Here is a 19,566-nt window from a genome sequence, read left to right as displayed (position 1 = left end):
TGTGTGTGCTCATTTGAAAAAGCTCTGTAAGGTGTATTATTAAATGGAAAAAAAAATATCAAAGTTATAGTATTATAGTATTGTGTATAGTATCTCCTGTGAGTAATTAAAAAGACAAGAATACACAGATACATGAGGATATATGAAAAGAATTAAGACAATAATGACTTTATCAGGAGTAGGGCACGGAGGGCTTTTAGTTTTCCTTTTTTTCTGCCATTTGAATTTGCAACTTTACACATATATTCCTTTTCTTTTGTTTTATTCATTTACTTTCTTTAATGCTTATTTATTTTTGAGAGAGAGAGAGAGTGAAAGAGAGAGACAGACAGAGAATGAGTGAGGGAGGGGCAGAGAGAGACACACAGAATCCAAAGCAGGCTCCAGGCTCTAAGCTGTCAGCATAGAGCCCGATGTAGGGCACCAATTCACGAGCCATGAGATCATGACCTGAGCCAAAGTTGGACCACTTAACTGTAACTGACTGAGCCACCTAGGTGCCCTTCTTTATTATTTTTTCTTCTTTTTTTAAATAAGCAGATTGTATTGTAACCCATTCCTTTTTCTCTTTGTTCTTTTCTGGTTAAAAAACCAACAGCATAAAAATACTTTGCTACAAAGATGATGCAAAAAGATCTTTACTTCAACGACCAAAACAGGAAAAAAAGTCTGGAGGCTGGTTGCTCTGAAGATCATTTTTCCTTAATACCACTGAGATTCTCAATTTACTATAAGGATCATGCATTTACAGCTGCATTGTCCTGTGAGGACTACCCCTTACTGTGAACAAAGTGGACAGAAGCAGTAAGGCTGAGATGAACTTATCGTAGGAGGAGACTTCTATAAGTCCACCCACAGGTTCCCGGGCACATCCTATTATCAATCACACTCTAAACCTCATTCACACTGTTGCCTCTACCAGCTGATTTTGCATTCATGTTTTTTATTCTACTGAGCCTGGCAATCATTTCTTATGAATGTTATCTTGAGTGTCAGTTAAATGGGGCAGGAGGAAACTGAAGGGTGTGGGGCAATCAGCTGGCTCCTAAGCCATCCCACCCAGATGAGTCTCCTTCGCTCAACCCCTGCCTTTCTAACTCCCTGTCAGGAGCCCTGGGACACAGAATGGAAGAGCCTTCAGGGCACTGGGATGTGCGCAGACATAGATTTTAAAACAGAATTGCTGCGTCAAGGGTCGTGCACTGTACTAAATTTCCCAGGTAGTGTCAAATTGCCTTCCTAAAATAGTCTACCTGTTCACATCCCTGACAGCAGTGGAGGAGTGTTCCCCCATACCCTGACCTATATATACTAGGTGTCATTAAAAAAAGCTTTTTTTCCCAAATCCCATAATTAAAAAAACGGCACCTTGACATTTTGATTTGTATCTTTAATCGGACGTGAAATCGAGCATCTTTCCATAAGCCTGTCGACTGTATTTGTTTTTAGGAAAGGCTTGCTCATGTCTTTTTCTGCTTTGGTTGTCTTTGCCCATTTTCCTGTCTGGTCATCTTTTACATATTGATTTGTAAGAGCCTGTTATGTTAAGGACTGTAATCCTTTGACATATTTGTCGCAAACTTTTTCTTTTTCAGTTTGTTATTTTGCTTTCTTCACAGTATTTTATGGCTTTTGAGTCATGTCATTCACAGGTTTTAACTAGAAAAAGGGCACAATCAGATTTGCATATAAAAAAGAATAATGCTGTGTGGAAAACAGACTGGAAGGGGTTAGCATGAAACAAGAGAAGAATTCAGGAGACCAAGTACTGGGGCTGTTTCAATAATGAGAAATGATGGCAGCTTAAACTGGGATCAGGGGAGGATATGGGGAAAAGAAAAGTGAATTGACTTTTGGTTGCATATGTATTGAGGGAGAAATTCAACTGCACACCTGCCCTTAGATTCCAGAAGGAACCTATAAAATCCTTGTGAAAACTTATTTTTTGCTTAAGCTAGCTGAAATTGGTTTCCACCATTCTTTTTTTTTTTTTATTTTTTCTAATGTTTATTTTTGAAAGAGAGAGAGAGAGAGAGAGAGACCATGAGTGGGAGAGGGGCAGAGAGAGAGGGAGACAGAAAATCTGAAGCAGGCTCCAGGCTCTGAGCTGTCAGCACAGAGCCTGACGTGGGGCTTGAACCCATGAACTGTGAGATCATGACCCGAAATAAAGTTGGAAGGTTCAACTGGCTGATCCACCCAGGAGTCCCCTGGTTTCCACCACTATTATGCAAACTGCCTTAACAAATACATCCATCAAATCTGTGTAAAAATCAATGTGCTCCTCTTGACCAAAGAGTCTTAACAAATTTTCCAACAATTTGAAGAAAAAGATAATCCAGAAGGTATAGTATTTTAATTTAAAACCTATACTCCAAAGTGGATCTAGATAGAACATTTTTTTTTTTTTAATTTTTTTTTTTTCAACGTTTTTTATTTATTTTTGGGACAGAGAGAGACAGAGCATGAACGGGAGAGGGGCAGAGAGAGAGGGAGACACAGAATCGGAAACAGGCTCCAGGCTCTGAGCCATCAGCCCAGAGCCTGACGCGGGGCTCGAACTCACAGACCGCGAGATCGTGACCTGGCTGAAGTTGGACGCTTAACCGACTGCGCCACCCAGGCGCCCCTAGATAGAACATTTTTGAGTGATGTCAGGAAACGGTGGCCAAGGCTGCTTCTCTGGCTTCTCTCGAGTTAGGCCATATTCTCCTCAATACCTGAAGGAGTTGCTCAAGGCAACTGAATTCTGGGGTTCACAGACACTGATTATTACTCACACAGAAGCTTCTCCTTTTGCAGAGGGTCTGGTACCATACCCTGTCTTTCTCCAAAAGAGCCGCTCAACAGGTATCGAGGATTATTCTTCCAAACATGCTGGTGTGTAGCTGAGGTTGGTAAACTACCTCTGTGACCTATGAATAGACAATTAAACAAAGGTGCTGGAAGGCTAGTTCATCACCTGTAACATCTAGGTTAATACCAAAACCACGACCACTACCAAACCCGCCACTACTTCTGTCACCACCCATCACCCACGGCAGGCTTTTACAATGAACATGTCCTATTTTCCAAAAAGCTTTCATATTCCAATTTACGTGAGCTAAGCATCATTTTCTCCATTTTACAGTGAGGAGAGACTTGAGAAGCAGCATGGTACAGTGGAAAGAGAAAGGTGCCCAAAGCTGCTTTGTCTTGAGGGCTCTTGAATCTGGCTAACTGGAAATTGTTTTCAACAAATTACCACTTTATTATTATTTTTTAAACGTTTATTCATTTTTGAGAGAGAGAGAGTGCGCGCAGGGGAGGGGCAGAAAGAGAGGGAGACACAGAAGAGAGGGACAGGCTCCAGGCTTCAAGCTGTCAGCAAAGAGCCCGATGTGGGGCTCAAACCCACGAACTGTGAGATCGTAACCTGAGCCGAAGTCGGACACTTAACCAACTGAGCCACCCAGGTGCCCCACAAATTATCACTTTAAAAATGAAACAGTTAATAAGAAAGTTTAACAAGGTTGATAGAAATAAAATCAATAATGAAACTTAATTTTATTTCTAGATACTAGGAACAAAGAGAATCAAAATTTAAAAAGATACCATTTATGGTAGCCTAACGATACAAAGTCCCATGACGAATTTACAAATCTTTATTGGGAGACATTAAACAACACCTATGTAGACGAGGAAACAGAGTATATTCATAGATTGCAGAACCAGTATTAGAAAATTCTCACTTCTTCTGAAATTTGATCTACAGATTCAATACAATGGAAAAGGTAAGAACAGCCAAGAGACTTGTGGACAAGATGCAGGCCATGTCTTTCCAGATTATCAAGACTATTTAAATGCCATATGGTATAATTAAGAAAGGGTGGTGGTATTGGCCCAAGGATAGACAGACTCTTGTATACACACTCAAAAGAGGTGACACACAGCAGCACAGCAATGGAGAAAGGAAGTACTTTTCACTTCCCTTCACCTTTCCCTTATAGTGCTAGAAAAATTCGCCATTAGTTCATCCAAGTGCAACTCTTCCAGTTAATCAAACCATTTACTCCATGAAGGCAGAAAAGGTGATGCTAGGTAAGAATGAGATATTACCTTTAAAGTAGCCATAGTATTGAAGATGATGGTACATAAAGTCTTCATAGGGATCAGGAAGAGACTGTGAAAGGAAAAGTCATCTCAATCACGAAAGTCCTTTCAAGTAATACTGAACTCTTAACAAAAGGCACACAAGAAGTATTTGTTGCAAAGGACAGTATACCCAAGGATTCCGTAAACAAACCGAGTGAAAGACATTCATGCAAATTATTCTATCTTGGGGATCAAGATCTCCTGCCGGAAAAAGGTGCCACCAGAATATACCTTCTGATATAGAAGTACTGGATTTCTGTGGAGTTCCTGGAGAGGGGAGTGTACCAACCTCCTGCTTTACCTCTGTTTCCAGTGCTGGGAACATGTTACTTCTGCATTCTATGCTGAAGACAAGTCAGTGACACCGGCGTCCAGCCACAACCCCCGCCCGATTTCCAAAAGGGCAGCTGATTACACAGAAGCTAAAACACCAGAACAGGACAACTGAAAAAAACTGCCGATATTCTCCCCCACCCTCCTCCACCTGCGCGGCTCTCAGCGAATTTTAGGAAACCCTGCCGCATCGCTCCCTCTTCCCTGCCAACCCAGCTTCTCACACATACAAGCACCTGGCTACTGGTTCCCACTCTGAGGCTCGGAGGCACACCTGAGGAACTAGGGAGGGCGGTTTGTCTTCCAGCCTCTGCCTCCGGAGGCGCCTGGACCCGTGCTGGTCCCATGCTTCCCTCTCCGAGGAGGGAGATGCCCACCACCAGGACGCAACAGGAAAGTGAAAGAATTGCGAATGGGGGTGGGGGGTAGAGGGATGCGACGGAGTCGCCTCGGGGTAGAGAAGAAAGGTCAGGGGCCCGCAGTGTGGGCCCGCGAAAACGGGACCCAGGGGTTCAGGGCTTTCTGGTGCTGGAGAAGGAGGTGAGGGGCAGTTTCCCGAAGAATAGGGGCGGGGGCGTGGAGATTTCCTAGAAAGGCAGGGGAAGGGTGCGATCGCCTCCGCTCCCCGGCCCGTCCCGGACAAAGGAGCCTAAGCCAGGCGGAAGGCCACCTCACTGCAGGGACAGCGGCCGAAACGCTCAGCTCCCAGAGAACACGCTTGCAGCACTCGCCTGCCGCGGCTTTCTGCTGCTAGGGCCCCGGTAGCCTAGCAACGACGGAGCGGAAGTAGGAGAGCAGGGTGGCCGGACGCTTCCGGGGAGCGAGGCCCCGCCTCCAGGGTATGAGGGAGGAACCTAGAAAAGGTGGAAGACTGGCCAGCCTCCAGCTCTTCACACTGATTCCTCCTTTCAGTTGCAGCCCCGCTTCTGGGGCACCAAAATTAGACCGGTGAATACAGTATCAGTTAGCAGGCCTCAAGAGTAATTCCAGACTTCTTTGCCATTCCTTAGGTTTAGGTAACTGGTAAGTGTTGCTCAGATGGAGCGGATTCCCCTTTTCTTTGACCTTATAGTCTCAGCAGCCCATAGCTAGAATTGAAAAATTACAAAACTGAAACCACACATTTTGACCATGGAATTATCTGACTTTGGAAAGTGCTCCATTCTGTTAAGATAATGACAAACGTACTGGTGCTCTGCAACAACTCCTACACGTCTAGAGAACTGCTAGGGAGTTAAAAGCTTTGCTAGTTGGTAGCTTTTCTAGAAATTTGCTCTAGTAAAATTATAAGAAAAAGTTTATATACAAAATGTCACCCCAACACTTGCATTAATCGTAAATAAAACACACTGATATACAGGACACCCAGTAGGTAAAACTCCTATGCATATAAATGTACTGGAATAAAAATCAAACTATTAACTGTTGTCTTTGGTTAATTTTATAGGAATATAACCAAAGTAGAGGTTACTTTTATAGTCAGAGGGAATAAAGCAATCTTAAAATGTTAACCACATTACATCATTTCCAGGATTTTAGGTCAAACGTTAGCTAATATTATAGTATACAAGCTCCAAAATTTAAGTCACAGAGTACCTTCTGGTGCTAGAAGCCTGTTTTCTCACCGTCCCCACAGCTCTCCCACCCACAAATGACTCAAGATCCTGCTGCTCTTTTTCCAGAGAGCTGTTCTCTTCAGTGTTTACACATGCGTTATGCTGTATTTGATAAAAGACAAGTATGACTGGACTTACAAAGTCTTGATTGTACAATCATGATATAACAGGCTTGGAAGAGCAAGGATAACCAATCAGAAGTATAAAAAAAGCTTTATTAGTGCATATATACAAATTTACAAGGTCAGAAACTGGAGAAATACAAACAGCTTTAAAACACAATTTGCCTTTTCTTCAGTTTAAAGTGACTTTTACCTGATTGTGATACAATAGAAAGTACAGAACAGTAAACTGCTTTTTAAATACTGGAATTTTATGGAGAGTACATTCACATAAAAGGGAGGTGAATTTTGGAACAAGGTTAAGACAATGGAGACACATTAATACATACAGTGGCTCTTGTTACATTTACTGCCACACATGTGAGGGGGGAAGTCCTCAAAATTAAAGATATGAACACCTGCTGCTGCCTGTATTGAGATTTAAATATGCCACTAGTGTGTGAAATGACTGAGCTATCAGTTCTAGAATCTGTGAGAATCCTCTAAAGAGTGTGGCCATCTGTCAGCACAAGGTAAACACCTCAATATACCTCAGCACTTCAGGGGTGGCAGGCTAGAAGAAGACGTCAGAGATTCCGATAATCCCAGTTAAGCAAAACAGAATACAGAGCTGCCTTCTTAATTGCACTTGTTCTGGAGTAGAAGTTAATGAGAGAGAGCCACACTAGGAACTAAATGAGCCTCTACTAGACAGGAAAATCCTTCACTTTTTGTCAGTGAGTCCTCCACTGAGGTATTATACTCATGAACCACATGTTCCCAATCAGAGGTTAATGTACCTAATACGCTGAGTTTGCCAGTGTGAAAATAAAGGCAGCCATGTCAAAGCATTCAGTCAACCTCACCTCACCCTTCAGCAAAACAGAAAAATTACATTTCACAAATGTGAAAACTTTGTATGTCTATGCTTTTGCCCAGGAAATTTATATGCTCTCCCTCATAACATTTTGTTTACTGACGACAGTAAAACTGGTTAAGACTCTGAACTGAATGCACAAAAAAACAAACAAAAACAACCTATAAAAAAAGCACCCCCACCCCACCCCAAACTATGTGTTTGGAGCCATTTTCCTTCTCTTCAGTCTTGCTCGCCAATCCTCAGGAAGCGCTTCAAAATTAGCGTTTCTCTCTGCCATGCCACTGTGAAAACAACATACAGATTATTCACTGGAAAGAAAAAATATGAAACTGTTTATTTCCTAACAAAAGCCACTGCCTAACACTGAAAATCTGACCCATCACAACTACGTTCATTACAATGCTTCAAAAGTTTCTCAGGAGTGAGTGCCTGCGTGGCTCAGTCAGTTAAGCATCCAACTCTGGATTATGGCTCAGGTCAGGAGGTCAAGAACTGAGATCGAGCCTCTGCACTGACGTCTCCAGAGTCTCCTTCCTCCTCTTTCTCTGCCCCTCCCCCACTCACACTCATTCTCTCTCTCAAAAATAAAGTTTTAAAGAACAGTTTCTCAGCTAAGTACCAGCATATTCTTCATCAAATTTCTTAATTCTGATGGGTCAACCAAAGATATACTCTCTCTACAGTTTTATGGATACGTGAGTGCATGCTTAGTTTTATCTATCTCCAGTAACCATTAAAGTCACATTGAAGGAATACAACAATTCTTGTGAAAGTTTTTCTTAGCCCCAAGGAGTTACAATTCTTTAGGAAAGATATATTTTAACCTTCAACTTACTATCAAAGACCTTTGGATATAATGTTTTTGAAATTCTCTTTCGAACAGTTCTAACTATTTGTAAGCATTGCTATCACATAGCTTATTCAATCATCTTCAAAATACGTTAAACTCAGACACTATAATTACCAGAATGGGTGCATTGGATCCATTTTATAAATCTCTATAAATCTAAAATAATCTAAATACAGTATCTTTTGTGATTCCCCACCTATCATTTTGAAATAGTTTCCTATTTCATCATTGTTAGGAATTAATCATTACTCAATTTCCAGCAATACCAAAAAGACTAAAATAATAAGAAAACCCAAGTAACAGAATCGCCTACAAGGATGAGGCAAAAGCACAAATTGTCAGTAACAGCATCCCCAGCTTTCTTATTGTGTTGCCCCCCAAAAGCATGTAACCTTTCAAGGAAGTAAAAGAGTCTGGAGGCAACATCTTCATTCATAGTACGCCCCCCCTCCCCCATACTATTACTATTTATAAGTAAGCTCTATGCCCCAAGTGGGGCTTGAATTCGTGACCCCGAGATCAAGAGTTGCATGCTCTACCGACTGAGCCAGCCAGGTGCCCCTGCTTTGCTTTGCAAGTATTAAACCAAAGGATAAAAGCAAACAGACAGTGGCACTGTACATTCTAATAATTATGATGGTAAAATTTATTGGGTAAGTAACATTTCAGACTATGGGTACGAAGAGGACCACATCCTAGATGAATTTTCTCAAATTTGAGATTCATGTGTGAACAGTGTATCTCTAACAAAAAAAGAAGTATAATTTTCTCATTAGAAAGGAACACCACCACCCAATTATTTTGTAACAAGAATCAGGACTGGGGTGCCTGGATGGCTCAGTCAGTTAAGCACCTGACTTCAGCTCAGGTCATGATCTCAGGATTTGTGAGTTCAAGTCCCACATCAGGCTGTGTGCTGACAGCTCAGAGCCTGGAGCCTGCTTCGGATTCTGTGTCTCCCTCCCTCTCTGTTCCTCCCCTGCTCATGCTCTCTCTCTCTCAAAAATAAATATTAACAAAAACCAAACAAACAAAAAGAACCAGGATTATGTCATTTCCCTAACATGACACGACAGGAATCCTTCAGGTTTTATGATGCTGTATGCTAAAATTCATTTCAGAGGGTTTATAAGTAGACAAATGCTGAAAGCAGGTATATAATGACTGCAGAAATAGATATTTTAGGAACAAAAAACCTCTTACAGTGACCATTCTAATTGGTGTTTATATATCTAAAACTAAAAATGCCTTCAATTAGGAAACAAAAGATGGCTATCCTCTTCCAAATGGTTTCGTTAAGTATTACATTTATGAATGTTGCAAATGTTAAGAACCAGAAGCAATGATAAGCTAGAACCTATCAAAGATGAATCTGAAATATGGCAGCACTATTTATGAGATAAGTATCTTCCAGGTTATGTTGTAACAACTAAACAATTAGTTGCATCCAAAGAATGTTACTCATTTTAGTCTGGACACCTTTAAAACCAAGAAAATAAAGAAAAAAATTTGAGTTAGCTATGCTTACATTCTTAGAAAAATCTCTAATGAAGTTTTCTCCCCTCCTCTTTTAAAATTTTTTTTTAAGTAAGCTATACACTCAAAGCAGGGCTTGAACAGGGGCGCCTGTGTGGCTCAGTCTTGGTTAAGCGTCCGACTTGGGCTCAGGTCATGACCTCACGGTTCAAGATTTCAAGCCCCACATCAGGCTCTTGTGCTGACAGCTCGGAGCCTGGAGCCTGCTGTGGATTCTGTGTCTCCCTCTCTCTCTGCCCCTCCCCCACTCCCATTCTGTCTCTCTAAAAAATAAATAAAATATTAAAAAAATAATAAAAGTGGGGCTTGAACACAACCCCAAGATTAAGAGTTGTATTCTCTACTGACTAGCCAGCCAGGCACACCCCCTCCCCCTCCCTTTAACTTCTGTAAATTATTTGCAAAATAATTTTTTAAATGTTTATTTATTTTGAGAGAGAAAGGGCATGCATGAAAGTATGAGAGGGGGAGAGAGCAGAGAGAGAAAGAGAGAATCCCAAGTAGGCCCTATCAGTACAGAGCCCAACGTGGGGCTCTATCCCATGAACCGTGAAATCATGACCTGAGCTGAAATCAAGAATCAAGATGCCTCACCGACTGGGCCACCAGGTGCCCCTGTAAAATAATTTCAAAAAAAATTTATGAAAGGGTCTATTGGATCTACATGGTAAGTGGGACAGGTATTTTTCCTGGTATGCTAAGACAGGTATGTTAAAGACAGTCTTTTTGCTTAAGAGAAACAATCAGTAGGATAAAGTATTAAAACTGTTATCTCTGGGATGCCTGGATAGCTCAGTCGGTTAAGTGCCCGGCTTCAGCTCATGTCATGATCTCACAGTTTGTGGGTTTGAGCCCTGGGTCTGGCTCTGTGCTGACAGCTTAGAGGCTGGAACCTCCTTTGGATTCTGTGTCTCCCCTCACTCTTGGCCCCTCCCCCACTCATATGGTCTTTCTCTCTCAAAAATAAACATTAAAAAAAATTTTAAACTCTTGATATCTATAATTTTGGAAAAGGGTAGATCATAATTCTCACAGGGAAATACTCATTATGACTTATAAACTTTTAGATAAAGGTTTGTAAAATATATCAAAAATTAAGGATTGTGATTTAAAGAATATGACTGCTGCTTTAAAACCACCACCATAACCCACTCATCTGGGGGCTTTTGTTTACCTGACCAGCTGCTGCTGTTTCCACTCTTCGATTCGCTTCTGTGCAGTTGATTCCCGGTCCTCTTCACTGGAACTAGAGTTCTCCTCTTCATCTAACTCACGCTGGATACTCTGCCACTTCTTTACCAAAGACGGCATTTTGGTTTTACTCTTCTTTGCCTAGAACAAAGGGTAAAGGTCAGAAAGAAGAAAATACATAAAATATGGAAATAAGATCCACACAAGATCAAGGTTCTTCTTACATCTAAGGAATAAGTAAACTTTAAAATCAAAAGGACAAAAAAAAAAAAATCAAAAGGACAGAAACACAAAAAATAAATACTATTATAAATTCTTGCCCGAAATTTCTACCAACTATAAATCTAATTAATGCTTGGTCAAAATTCTAAAAACTGGAAAAAAAACCAAACCCATAAATGTGTTTTTATAAAATTAGGTCAGAAAAATTTCCTTCAGCCTCATTATTCTATGGAATTCAAAACTGTTGCCCTTATCTCAGAATTACAGTGTTTCCTCTTGCAAATTTTAACTAAATGCAGTGTTCACATTAAGTAAAATAGAGCTGAGAAACAAATGACCAGCTTTCCTGGAAACAGCAACAAAGTCAATGACAACAAATATTTACAAAGCAAGATGTATCAAAATATTAATGGTTCTAAGAGGAGATATAATAAAAGTTTTTTGGTTCATCTTCATTTTCTAAATTTTTTCTATAGTAAGTATTTACTTTCAGAATAAAAAAAAAAAATCTTGTGAAAGTAGCAAAAGTAGGCCTACATATATCCAACACGGTTTGCTCTATCACTATCATCAGGCTTCTGATCAATGGCACCCTAGCAAAGAGGCCTTCCCCGACCAACCTAACTGGAAACAGCACCACCTCCCAAAGACCACTTTCTGTCCTGACACTGCTTGTTTTTTCTCACTGCATTTTAAAGCACCAAACATGTATGCATTTGCTTATCTGTCTCCCCGACCCCATTCCCCCACTTCTTTGGTTTGTATTCTTTTGTATTCCCCCACAAACATTTGATTCACTTCTGCGTCCCCAGCTTCTGGGGAGAATGCCTGACAAATAGTATGCCTCAAAAATATACTTGTTGAGGGGCACCTGCATCTGGGTGGCTCACTCAGTTAAGCATCCGGCTTTGGCTCAGTTCATGATCTCACAGTTCATGAGTTAGAACCCCCACATCAGGCTCTGCACTAACGGCTCGGAGTCTGGAGCCTGCTTCGGATTCTCCATCTCTCTCTGCCCTTCCCCTACTCATTCTTGCACACTCCCTTCTCAAAAATAAATAAATAAACATTAAAAACAAAAAAAACCTGATCATGTTAAAAAAATAAATAAAACCAAAAACCAAATTTGTTGAATCTGTGATTAGTTATGGGAAATTCAAAGGCTCCTGTATCAGACATGGGGGGAAACATGTTTTTTATCCCTGTATTTTGAAGAGCTATGTACTTGAAGACCTGACCAGGTTACACTAGAAACACAACAAGCAGTTGAGTGGTAGGTGTGATTAAGCGCTGCTGGGCTCATCTTGGACCAGGTATGGGGGCCCACCCTGTTTTTCCTGCCTGTACTTGAGAGATATTTCTTAATTCCCCAAAACCTGAGAAAGTAAGTTTTAGATTTTCAGTCTTTCTTCTATTACTTTGCTCTCTGCTCAATACCGTATTTTGACTGTAATGGACAGTTCTTAACGTTCTGGAGAACTTAGTGCTCCATCTGTTGCGTTTACACCTTTAGCCCCACACACCCCCACACTCTAGGCTGTCATTTCACCTGTGGTTCAGCCTCACACACTGCATACATACCCTGCCAACAAGCTCCAAAACAGCCCACCTGGGGTTAGCACGGAACCATACATGTAAAAAGTAACATGAACTAGTAACGGTCATATGTGGACAGAGGGCTCGGTGACGTATGACCTCTCACTGAACACTGTCAAACATGACTAAAATCCAAAGCTCTAGGTAGAGTCACTGTTGTTTCCTTTTGACTTCTATGGGTTTTGTGAAAAAAATTTTTATCACATTTGATTCCTGTCATGGGAAAATAAGTTGTTTTAGAAGTTATTTATTGCCAATCACATCCAAAACCATGGATAAAGAATTATACTGGCTGTTTTTTTCTTTTTAAAGTTCACTTATTTTGAGAGAGATAAAGTGCAAGTTAGACAGGGGCAGAAAGAGGGGGAGAGAATTCCAAGCAGGCTCCGCACTATCAGCACAGAGCCCGACACGGGGCTTGAACACAAGAACCATGAAATGATGACTGGAGCTAAACTTGGACACTTAACCAACTGAGCCACCCAGGGGCCCCTGCAATGGCTGTTCCAGCACATTTTTACAGGGGAACAGGCAGTCAGATGAATAAAGATCCAATGGCTAGGACTTGTTTTCTAGCCTTTTTTTTTTTTTTTTAAGGGCACTTGGTATTTTAAATTTTTTTTTAACGTTTATTTTTGAGAAAGAGACAGAGCGTGAACAGGGGAGGTACAGAGAGAGGGAGACACAGAATCTGAACCAAGCTCCAGGCTCTAAGCTGTCAGCACAGAGCCCGATGCAGGGCTCGAACCCACAAACCTTGAGATCATGACCTGAGCAGAAGTTTGGTGCTTAACCGACTAAGCCACCCAGGCGCCCCTAGGACACTTGATATTTTTAATAAATGTTTTATTTTATTCTTGAGAGAACACATGCAGGGGAGGAGCAGAGAGAAAGGGGGACAGAGGATCTGAAGCAGGCTCTGCTGTGGAGTTTGAACTCATGAACTGTGAGATCATGACGTGAACCGAAACCAAGAGTCAGACACTTAACCAACTAAGCCATCCAGGCGCCCCTAGCTTATTTTCTAGTAAGCTGCACACAAAATTCTTCAGCAACAAGATTGAAAACATGCATTTCAAATATTCTTAAACATCCAAGGAAGTATATTATTTTATATTCTTTTAAAATGGCCTGTAACAAGAAAGATAAGATTATCGTTGTTTTAATATGAAGTACATAAAAAATGACATATTAACAAATTAGAATTCTGGATTTCCTAAAGTATTATTTACAAAACCATTAAAGCATGACCGGCTAAGAAATTACTTACTGCATGAAATCTTTGGAGAATTGGACAAAGAGTGTCAAGGAAGGCTTCGTACAAGAAATGATTCCCCAGCACTCGTTGTTCTAACATTTAATTGTGTAAAGAACAAAAAGTAGTGGGACTGGTAGACAAAGCAAAGATATGGAGGTGGTAAACAGTATGTTGGCTCAGGAGAACCATATATGCTATAGTATAGACCTTGACACTATATTAAAGACAGTGTTCTAATTGTTATCATTGACTTCCATAATATTTACTTTGTTTCCGGATAATTTCTGAAACCATAATACTAACCTGGACAAGGGGTTTCAAGTGGAATCACATGGCCTATTCTGTGTGAACACATATCTCATTCAGTAAGGTTCCTTTAACCATGGTAAGGCAAATGAATTTGCCCTGCTGATCCCTAGAGAAATGATTCTGGTTCAGGCAGATAAAGTGCCAACACAGAGAAAAAGCTGATGAGAAACTTTGGGTAATCAGGGCATTCAAAAGTGGCCACTGAATGTGACGTGACATCAGTAAAATGGAAGGCCATGAAGCTCCAGGCCCTGTTTCCCCAAGGAAACATTATGAAAACAAATACAGACTAAAATTGCTTTATGGGAACTCTGGAAACAAGATGAAGATCTGCAACAAACAAGAGAACACTCAATCAAGAAGCCACACTTGAGACACCTGCCTAGCTCAGTAGGTAGAGTATAGGACTCTTGATCTCAGGGTTTTAAGTTTGAGACCCATGTTAGGTCTAGAGAATACATAAAAATAAAATCTAAAAAAAAACAAAAAACAACAAAAAAAAGTCACACTCAAAACGGTAGGAGATTTTGTGGCATGTTTGCTTGCCTTTGCACCACCCTCTCCTGTGTGGTTGGGATGAAACAGCCCAATTCTCAGTTCCCTACCTGAGGAGAGAAGGAAAAGAGTAAAATATTCTCTCTTCTGTCTGCGGCTGCCTGAAGGACTGGTTTCGGTACATTGACTAACTTGGAGCTCAAGCGGTAATGGCAGCATATTTTGAATCTCAGGTTGGAAGCCATGAAAGGCAGCAGCAGGTACTGCAGCATTGTGAAAACCACAGGGAAACTGCAGTCTTGTGGATACCTAGGAGCAGAGATTATGGGCAGAGGAATACTAAACAACATATAAAGCTCCTAGGAAAAAAGAAGGTGTAAGACAGGAAGATGAAAATAAGGGGCATCTGGGTGGCTCAGTTGATTGAGCACCCGGCTCTTGGTTTCAACTCAGGTCATGATCTCATGATTTGCAGGTTCGAACTTCACATCCAGCTCTGTGCTAACAGCAAAGAGCCTGCTTGGAATTCTCTCTCCCCCTCCCCTGCTTGCTCGCACACAAGTTCTCTCTCTTTCAAAATACATAAACTCAAAAAAAAAAAATAATAATAAATTAAATGTATACAGATGGGGGGCCTCTTGGGTGGCTTGGTTGGTTGAGTGTCTGACTCTTGATTTTGGCTCAAATCATGATCCCAGGGTCGTAGAACTGAGTCTTGCGTCGGGCTCTGCACTGAACTTGGGACATGCTTAAGATTCTCTGTCTCCCCCCTACCTCTCTCTCATGCTTGCACACTCTTAAAAAAAAAAAACAAAAGGGGCGCCTGGGTGGTGCAGTCGGTTAAGCGTCCGACTTCAGCCAGGTCACGATCTCGCGGTCCGTGAGTTCGAGCCCCGCGTCAGGCTCTGGGCTGATGGCTCGGAGCCTGGAGCCTGTTTCCGATTCTGTGTCTCCCTCGCTCTCTGCCCCTCCCCCGTTCATGCTCTGTCTCTCTCTGTCCCAAAAATAAATAAAAAACGTTGAAAAAAAAAAAATTAACAAAAAAAAAAAAAAAATCTACACAGGGGATATAGATGCCCAGAAAAGGCCCAAAGAGATCTAAACCTTCATGCTGGGCTTCTTAATGAAGGTCTTTCCACAAAGAGAACGCATGTGCAAAGACTGGGAGAGACAGTTGTTTTGCCAAATGCCTCATTTTCAACAAAGAAAAAAAATCACAAAGCACAGATGAAACTGGCAAACATGTGCATTCAAAGGAACAAAATAAATCTCTAGAAACCAACCATAAATACATACTTCAGGCTCACTAAAGACCTTAAAACAGTTGTCTTAAATGTATTCAAAGAGCTAAAGAAAAATAAAGGCAAAGAACTAAAGGAAATCAGGAAAATTACACATGAATGAGATTATCAACAGACAGGTAGCTGTAAGAAAATGCAAACCAAATAGAAATTCTGAAGCTGAAAAATGTGAACTGAAAAATTCATTAGCTCAACAGCCAACTCTGATAGGCAGAAGAAAGGATCAGCAAAATTGATGGTAGGTCATTTGAAATTATGGAGTCTGCAGAGCAAAAAGAAAAACACTGTGAACCATTGAATTCTACTCCTGAAACCGATATTGCACTGTATATGTTAACTAATTAGAATTTATATAAGAATTTGAAGAAAATACATAAGTGCATTTTCAGAGATTAAAAAAAAGAAAATGAAGCAAAGTGAACAGAATCTAAGTAATTTATAATACACCATTAAGTGGACTAATATATGCATTATGGGAATCCTAGGAATATGGAAAGAAAACGGCAGAACTTATTTTAAGAAATAAAATATTTTAAGCCACAGTGCCTGGGTGGCTCAGTCGGTTAAGTGTCTGACTCTGGATTTCAGCTCAGGTCATGATCTCATGGTTTGCGATATCGACCCTTATGCTGGGCTCTTAACTGACAGTGTGGCATCAGCTTGGGATTCTGTCTCTCCCCCTCTCCCACTAGTGTGCATGCTCTCTCTCTCAAAATAAATAAACAAAAATAAAGAATAGCCAGGGGGCACCCAGGTGTCTCAGCTGGTTGAGCATCCAACTCTTGATTTTGGCTCAAATCATGATCCCAGGGTCATGTGGGACTGAGCCCCATGTTGGGTTCTGTGCTGAGCATGGAGCCTGCTTAAGATTCTCTCCCTTTCTCCCTCTGCCCCTCTCTCCTGCTTGTCTGCATGCTCTATTTCCAAAATAAATTTTTAAAAAATTAAAAAGAAATAATAGCTAAAAACTACTCAAATTTAATGAAGACATGGATATACATACCCGAGAGGTCTAACAAACTCCAAGTAGAATAAGCCCCAAAAGATCACCCTGTGACACATAACTTGTCAGAAACCAAAGAGAATCTTGAAAGCAGCAAAAGAAAAATGACCTGTCATGTACAAAGGTTCCTCAATAAGATTATCAGGATTTCTGGAAGAAATGGTGCAGGCCAAAGGCAGCAGGATGATATATTTAAAGTGATCAAAGAAAAAAAAAAAAAGTTGAGAATTCTGTACAGGCAACACTTTCCTTCAAAAATGAAGAAGAAATTAAGATACTCCTAAATAAACAAAAGCTCTGGGGTTCATTATTGCTTGACCTATCCTACAATAAATGCATAAGGGAGTTCTTCAAGTTGAAGTGAAATGATGCTAAATACCTAAGTTGTCATACAAAAAAATAAAGTTCTCTGATAAAGGTAAACACATGAATATGAAAATCAGTAGGATTGTGATTTTGGTTTGTAACTCTTACTTTTTATTCTTCTACAGAATTTAAAAGACAAAAGCATAAAAAGTAATTACAAAGCTATGTTACTGGGCACACAGTATGTAGAAATATAATTTATAACACCAATAACATAATGGAGTGGGATGCAGCTATATAGGAGTGGTTTCTGTCTGCAATAGAATGTATCAGTTTAAAACTGATTATAACTTAAGCACATTACATATAATACCCATGATTTCATAAAGAAGATGAATATAAGGGCGCCTAGGTGGCTTAGTCAGTTGAGCGTCCAACTTCAGCTCAGGTCATGATCTCACAGCTCGTGAGTTCGAGCCTCACGTCGGGCTCTGTGCTGACAGCTCAGAGCCTGGAGCCTGGTTCGGATTCTGTGTCTCCCCCTCTCTCTGCCCCTAACCCACTCGTATTCTGTCTCTCTCTCAAAAATAAATACACATTAAAAAAAAACAAAACACTTTTTAAAAAGATCTTAAAAAAAAAAAAAAGAGGGGCGCCTGGGTGGCTCGCTCGGTTAAGCGTCCGACTTCGGCTCAGGTCATGATCTCACGGTTCGTGAGTTCAAGCCCCGCGTCAGGCTCTGTGCTGATGGCTCAGAGCCTGGAGCCTGTTTCAGATTCTGTGTCTCCCTCTCTCCCTGACCCTCCCCCGTTCATGCTGTCTCTCTCGGTCTCAAAAATAAATAAACGTTAAAAAATAAAAATAAAAAACATAAATAAATAAAGAAAATGAATATAGAACATATGCTAAAGGAAATGACAAGAAAATCAAAATGTGTCATTAAAAAAGTCAACTAAACACAAAAGGTGGCAGTGAGAGGAGAAATGAGGACAAAAAAATCTTCAGAATACATACAGAAAACAAGTAACAAAATGGCAACAGTAAGTCCTTCCCTGTCAGTAACTACTGATAATAAATTAGTAATTTACTGATGTAAATAAATCTCTCCAATTAAAAGATGTATTCTGGCAGAATGGATTTAAAAAAACAGAACTGAATAGGGAGCCTGAGTGACTCAAGTCAGTTAAGGGTCTGACTATTGATTTTGGCTCAGGACATGATCTCACAGTTTGTGGATTGAGCCCATGCCTGGCTCTATGCTGACAGTGGTGGAGTCTGCTTGAGATATTCTCTCCCTCTCTCTCTCTGCCCCATCCGCAAGTGCGCACTCTCCCTCAAAACAAATAAACAAAAAAACAGAATTGAAGTGGTGATGTCTGTAAAACGTTAATTTTTTATCTAAGGATACACACAGATTTAAAGTAAAAGGACAAACAGACTCCATGCAAATAGTAACCAAAAGAAAGCAAGGGTTAACAACATTAATGTAAAAGAGACTAAGAAAAAACTGTTACAAAAGATGAAAAAGGACGTTATATAATGCTAAAACTGTAAACCAAATAAACGATCACTTATGATAGTATCCAACAGAATAAAGAATAAAATACCTAAGAGTAAATTTAGGAAAGGAAGTAAAAGACTTCTACACTGAAAATTACAAAAAATTGCCAAAACCCCCCCCCCCAAAACCCTGAAGACCTAAATAAATGGAAAGAATCTTGTGTTCACAGACTGAAAAATCCAATATTGTTAAAATGGCAGTATGACCCAAACAATTCAGACATGAAATGCAATCCCTATCAAAACTCCACTGGCTTTTTATGCATAAATAGAAAAGCTGAATAAATTCGTATCAAATTACAAGGGGGCCTAAATAGTCAATATTGAAAATTACATACAAAGTTGGAGAACTCATACTTCTACATGCTACTGAATTATATACTTTAAAATGTTGGTTTTTACATGAATATCACTTCAATAATAAAAATTTTTAAATAAAAACTTGGGAGAGATTTACTGTACCTTATCTTTCTTTCCTTTTTTTGTCTTCTCAGATGGTGGCATTTTGGGAGCTGGCGGCGGTGGTGGTGGTGGTGGCGGAGGAGGAGGAGGTGGTGGTTCAATAATGGCAGTGGTAGGCACAGCACCTCGGGCCTGGACTGGCTGCAATGTGGGAGTCACTGCCATTGGGACAGAACATTCAGCATAGCTCATGATTGCAGGAGCTGTTGCTAGTCCTAGGTAATTTGACTGTAGGGCCATTCCTCTGGCTTGATGACCCATTCCTGTTGCTGGATGGCTAACAGATATTGCCTGGTGTCCAATCCCTGCAGACTGGTGTCCAATCCCTGCTGCCTGATGACCTAACATACAAGCCATAAAATAAAATAAAACTATTAAGAAGGACACTTTGACAAAGCAGAAACAAAGAAAAG

The 19,566-nt window shown here is 40.5% G+C and overlaps 2 protein-coding genes across 9 annotated transcripts in view; both read right to left on the bottom strand.

Moving 5' to 3' along the window:
* AGBL2 (AGBL carboxypeptidase 2) overlaps positions 1–6,163 on the bottom strand; it is a 47,121-nt gene extending 40,958 nt beyond the window's left edge. For 6 of the 7 annotated variants that reach the window (XM_019412452.2, XM_019412456.2, XM_019412455.2 and 3 more), the window contains exons 1-4: positions 4,742–6,163; positions 4,424–4,556; positions 4,099–4,162; positions 2,781–2,915 (exon numbers count right to left, since the gene is read on the bottom strand). In XM_019412452.2, coding sequence (XP_019267997.2) covers positions 2,781–2,915; positions 4,099–4,162; positions 4,424–4,459 — 235 coding nt within the window. In that variant the 5' untranslated portion in view covers positions 4,460–4,556; positions 4,742–6,163. The remainder of the gene's footprint in view (positions 1–2,780; positions 2,916–4,098; positions 4,163–4,423; positions 4,557–4,741) is intronic. The other variant, XM_019412453.2, reaches the window with a different exon arrangement.
* Positions 6,164–6,277: 114 nt separating this feature from the next.
* Positions 6,278–19,566, bottom strand: part of FNBP4 (formin binding protein 4) — a 44,647-nt gene continuing 31,358 nt past the window's right edge. For both annotated transcript variants that reach the window (XM_019412450.2, XM_019412451.2), the window contains exons 15-17: positions 19,154–19,494; positions 10,625–10,782; positions 6,278–7,345 (exon numbers count right to left, since the gene is read on the bottom strand). In XM_019412450.2, coding sequence (XP_019267995.2) covers positions 7,255–7,345; positions 10,625–10,782; positions 19,154–19,494 — 590 coding nt within the window. In that variant the 3' untranslated portion in view covers positions 6,278–7,254. The remainder of the gene's footprint in view (positions 7,346–10,624; positions 10,783–19,153; positions 19,495–19,566) is intronic.

The sequence above is a fragment of the Panthera pardus genome, unplaced genomic scaffold (genome assembly GCF_024362965.1).
Source record: "Panthera pardus isolate Hobbes unplaced genomic scaffold, ASM2436296v1 HiC_scaffold_12, whole genome shotgun sequence".
Taxonomy (NCBI): Eukaryota; Metazoa; Chordata; class Mammalia; order Carnivora; family Felidae; genus Panthera; species Panthera pardus.
Note: the sequence above shows the minus strand (reverse complement) of the source record. Positions and strands in the feature narration are given on the sequence as shown.